A 5,165-nucleotide genomic window follows, 5' to 3' on the forward strand; every position below is an offset into this window, starting at 1 on the left:
ACAGAAGATCTTGCAGGACAAAGACCATGAATTACAATTCTCAGACCATAAGCCAAAGGTCTCAAATCATGAGATAAACGGCTCAGACAATAAACCAGAGAGCACTGATTCATGGGATGATTACTCTAAATCATGGGACCTTGAATCTGAGGTCTCAGACAATGAGGTGCCAGAGACCCAAGATCGATTGGACGAAGAATTTAATTTATCAGACCTTGAAACTGATGTCTCAGATGATGAACCAGAGGTCTCAGACCAAATGCCAAAGGTCTCAAATGTCGAGCCAAAGGCCTTAGTCCATAAACCACCCATTCCACCCCATAATTCAAAGGTCTCAGCCCATAGGCCAAAGGTCTCAGATGATGAACCAGAGGTCAAAGTTGATGAACCAGAGGACTCAGATGATGAACCAGAGGTCTCAGATGATGAATCAGAGGTCTCAGATGGTGAACCAGAGGTCTCAGATGATGAACCAGAGGTCAAAGTTGATGAATCAGAGGTCTCAGAGGGTGGAAAAGATTTACACATTACCTCAAACCATGGAAGTGGGAGAAAAGAAACAGAATTGGAGCAATAGTCCGAAGAAGCCTTTGGGGGGGATGAGACGAATCTTCAAGCATCTCCAGCCAAGCTGCCGCTTTCACCGCCTCTTGGAGGACCTTGACCTGGTCTTACATGATGCTTGCTGCTCTGGGTTTGTACCCTAATGGTTAATGCACTTATTGTAAGTCGCATTGGATAAAAGTGTCAGCTAAACAACATGTAATATAATGACATGTAATATTATAACGTGTAATATAATGACATGTAATATAATGAAATGTAATGACTGCAAATCTTAATTGTGACTAGTTATTATTATATATTATATATATATATATTTTTTTCTGTGTATCCAAACTTATGATGGGACTGTGTATTTACCTGTTATATGTATGTTTGTGTCTTTCAGTTCGTTGTACATCATGTGGAATCTCCCACCAAAACGATTGAGTTCCTCCATGGAGAGATCAAGGAAATGGAATTTGAGGGAATGGAGCTAGCTCATGAAAATGCGGTACTGAAGTGCATGATGTCCAGAAATTATGCTAGGTGGAAGAGGGACAAACAGGCCACGCAGGATCAGATTGATTCCGCCAAACAGGGGCAGGCCTTTGACTCTGGAAGAGCCATGCAGACAGAGTTGGAGGACGAGCTCAAGGAGTTGAAGCTGGTGTTGAAGGACAAAGAAAAGTACATCTACAAATTGAGTTCTTGTCCTAGAAACGATCAGATCGAGAGGGTGAAAAGGGAGCTGAGTGACAAGTGCAACCAGGTCAAGCGATGGAGCTTTCCTTTGACAAGAAGATGAAGCACATCATCTCTGAAAAAGATGCAGTTATTGCCAATGTCACAAATGTAAAAGTGGCACTTGGACATCAAAACCTGGAGCTCATGGCCAAGCTCAGAGGCATCCAGAGAGAGGTCCACCCCATCCAGAATGAGTGGAAGATAAAAGCCAACGCTCTGGAGGATAGTCTCAAAGCTGAGCAGGCAGAGAAGAAGGCCTGCTATGAGAAGATAAAGAAGCTGGAGAATCTGCTCAAAGACAGGGAGGACTCCTTCAACAAACAGAGGAAGATGGAGGGCGTCGTTCTTCAAATGGATGATGTGATCGAAAATGTGTTACCTGAACAAAATAACCTGGAGCTCATGGCTGAGCTCAGATCTGTCCAGACATTGATCTCCAGAGAGTGGAAGACAAAAGTCAACGCTCTGAAGGAAAGAGTCAAATTTGAGCAGGGAGAGAAGGAGGCCTGCTCTGAGAAAATAGAGGACACAGAGGAGAAGTGTGCGGCCAAGCGGGAGGACTCGCTCAATGAGGAGAACATGGAGTTCCTGATGGTCCAGAACACTGAGCTTCAGGTATGTTTCATCAGCTCAGTTTGATTTGAATAATAACTTGTCTGATTGTAGGTTTCAGATTGAGACTTTTGAAAGAGAAAATACTGAACCATATGTCATCTCTGTCTTTACAGGAACCTGCATTGACGACTGCCAGCGCTGAGGCAGGATCACAAAGGAGGAGGAGAATGAACAGAAAGAGAAACTGACGAAGGAGATGTAAGAGGAGAAGGAGCAGGAAAAGAAAGACACTGGAAAGAGAGGAGAAGAGGGAGAAGTTACTTTATTTTCCCTCTAACACCCCCCCCAACATCCCAACTCCCTCCACCATGTTAATCCCCTTCACCTCTCCCATCCTTCCTCTTCCTCCACCCTGTAAACCATCCCCTCATCCCAACTCCCCTCCGCTCCTTACCCTCCCTTTACTGTGCATTTCAAACATGTCAATATCACCCTTTCTTTAGAAAATAAAAAAAAACATATAATTCACTTAAAAAAATTATTCTCACGTCTCTTGTTTCAAGTTTTCATCCATACAGCCTTATATAAATGTTCTTTCTTTATTATTATTATTATTTGTGCAATTACCCCTTTATTTCAAAGGTGGTGGCAAAATGATTTATTAGACATGAAAAAGTTATTTACTTTGTGCACATTTATTCTCATGTTTTAACTTCTGTGACTGTTTGTCAATGATCAGGTTATATTCAGATAAAACAATATTTGTATGATTGTCAAGATTTAATAGCTATCACAATTCTGGCCTTGAACTTTGAACTAAACTGTGAAAGACTGTTTTGATCCTGATTTTTCCTTTTTATGGACTCCTTAGTTAATAGACTTTTACCTTGTTTTCCTTGTGTTTAGATTTGTTTTCTGTTTGGTTGTTTATTCAGAATTCTCTGTTTACTGTTTTTTTGGGGGGGTAGGGGGGGTTCGCTCCTGCCTGTGTGATCGTCTGCACCTGTTACTCATGTGTAGCTGTGTTCAATCATCCATGTGTATACGGTCTCTGTGCTTCCCTTTGTCTTGGTCAGTTCGTCTTGTGTCACTTCACACCCCTCTCTAGTTTCCTAGGGTTTCTCAGTGTTTTGATTATTTGGGCTTTGTTTTCTGGACCCTGCTTTTTGGTTTTTAGTAACTTTGGAGCTGCCTTTCACTGAACCCGTGTCTCCTGCATTTGGGTCCACGTGCTCACCACCCCATGACAGTAGCCCATTATCCATGTTTAAAAAAAATGTATGTTGTTGTTCATTTAATAAATTCAGGGAAGCATGGGTACAATTTGCACTTGTAACTGCACTGGAATCACATTTATATGCTTATATTGGCTTTAAAATACAATATTTAAGAATCAGACACTCAAAAGCAACTCAACATTAGATTTTTATAAATGTTGTGTTCTCTTGCATGAAGCACATCATACCCATTTAATCTAACTTGATCCCCTTTTGATAACTGAATAACTAATCTAATATTTTTTATTATTGCAATACAGAGCCTATCCTGGAACTTTCTTTGAAGTTCTTTTGTTTCATTTGCAGATAAATAAAGTAGCCAGAACTTCAACAACAGGACACCCTGCTGCTTCTGAGGGGAGCAGTGAGACTGAACCAAAGCAGTAAAGTTGTGGGTTATAAAACCAAAACATTGAGCAGAAATTCACTAAAGTGCTCTGTAGAGCTGAGGGGAACGGAAGTGGTGGAGGATAGAAAGTCACTTGGTTCGTCACTATGAGCGACCCTTTCATATCATAAATGCATTATATATTAATGCAGACTTAAAGCCCCCATTTGAAGAAAATACATTTCATGTATTTCACCTTGCTGTGTAGTTGTAATGTGATTATCTGTGGTTTTGTTTTGTAGGTTGGCAGATCATACCATACCAAATAGCAGTTGCAGTGGTTGGATTGCTGTAACATTAGTAGCCAGTGAAAGTGGGGGTGCTGACACTTCAACATCTGACAGGCATCACACTTACAAAAAGGACAGTTTTGCAGTTAGTGCACATACATATCCAGCCTAACCCCCAAACTCATACAGAGACACAGGGTGGATTTATACAAACGTCTACGCTCCAGTATCAATTCTGTCATAATCCCCTTCAGTGGCCCTCCAGTGCCCAGTGGACTAATGATTGAATAAGCCCAGAGCTTAGCATCACACAGACCTAAACTAAAATGACCTGACTCAGGGCAAACATAATTCCTGTGGCATCTGTCCAACATCCACTTAACTGTAAAACAGTGTCCAGAGAGCACAAACTATTTGCTCTTCATCTCATTCCCCCTTGTGCACATTACAGTGATTTATGAACCGTGCACTTTGAATACCACTCACTTAAGTAAAGCAGATTATAAAGGGACTTGTTGAGGGTTGTGTCCACCACTGCATACATTTTTAGATGATTCTGGTTACAATAATAAGACATTTGCTTCTTTGTCATGCATTTGGTAGAAAGCATTTGTGTTACACTTTAGGTAAAAATGATGGAATCGTAATACCCTGTAAATAGACACCAAGAGGTGCTTATGCCATCAAAGAAGAATAGTCATCAAGTTAGGAAAGATTTCGAAAAAATAGACCACATGAAGGAAAAGCTAAGGCTGTAACATTTAGAGTGTATAAGGCAGAGGTATTCAATATAATTCAGAGGGGCCCAGATGTGATGAAAATACTTTTTCCTTAAGCCAAATTATTCAGTGCAATATCTATTAAAACAATATATGTATCAATGTCTGTGTGTAGTCAACATCAAATGTTAAATAAAAGAAATTGCAAAGCTATAATATTTTAACAAGTGTCAGTTTTCACACTTAGCTGGAGGGATTATAGATAATTAAATACTCTAATAGAAAAGTAATTTTCTTTTTCGTGACAAAATACAGCAATTTATTTATTTTCCTCTGATAGCCTATTCCACCCCCACCTGTCTTGTTCAGTGCTATTCCTCGTCCTGTCATCTCGCTACTCACCAACTCACAACATACAGCCTATGGGTCATAATGCTCATTGAAATCCAATTTGATTGGCCGAGTGGGCTCACGTAAAAGGGTATACAATGCATGCAATTGGTCCGTACGTTTCCTGGGCTGCTAACCCAGTGCTGTAGAGGCTAGAAAAGCTGAACCCATTCAAATAGAAATGCTCTACAAAAATTTGACAATTCTCCGTGATTTATTAGTTATAGGTCGGGGTCTGGATACAGGCCACAGGCTATTAGTGACCTGGTATAAGGGTTCACAGCAATTATACATTTGTCCTCCATCATCTCTACTA

General features: G+C 40.5%; 1 protein-coding gene across 1 annotated transcript; it reads left to right on the forward strand.

The window, feature by feature from the left end:
• The first annotated feature begins 1,323 nt into the window (after positions 1 to 1,323).
• Positions 1,324 to 2,093, forward strand: LOC117760527. The gene is made up of 3 exons (XM_034583635.1): positions 1,324 to 1,601; positions 1,650 to 1,905; positions 2,019 to 2,093. The coding sequence occupies exons 1-3, from the start codon at positions 1,324 to 1,326 to the stop codon at positions 2,091 to 2,093; spliced, it is 609 nt and encodes a 202-aa protein (XP_034439526.1).
• The last annotated feature ends 3,072 nt before the right edge of the window (positions 2,094 to 5,165 follow it).

The sequence above is a fragment of the Hippoglossus hippoglossus genome, chromosome 4 (assembly GCF_009819705.1).
Source record: "Hippoglossus hippoglossus isolate fHipHip1 chromosome 4, fHipHip1.pri, whole genome shotgun sequence".
NCBI lineage: Eukaryota > Metazoa > Chordata > Actinopteri > Pleuronectiformes > Pleuronectidae > Hippoglossus > Hippoglossus hippoglossus.

Excerpts from the sequence above, each read along its gene's own strand:
- LOC117760527 (XM_034583635.1), top strand. The coding sequence starts at position 1,324 with ATGGAGCTTTCCTTTGACAAGAAGATGAAGCACATCATCTCTGAAAAA. Across the intron at positions 1,602-1,649 it reads CTCAAAGACAGGGAGGACTC|TGTGATCGAAAATGTGTTAC; the intron begins CTTCAACAAACA and ends TCAAATGGATGA. Across the intron at positions 1,906-2,018 it reads TCCAGAACACTGAGCTTCAG|GAACCTGCATTGACGACTGC; the intron begins GTATGTTTCATC and ends CTGTCTTTACAG.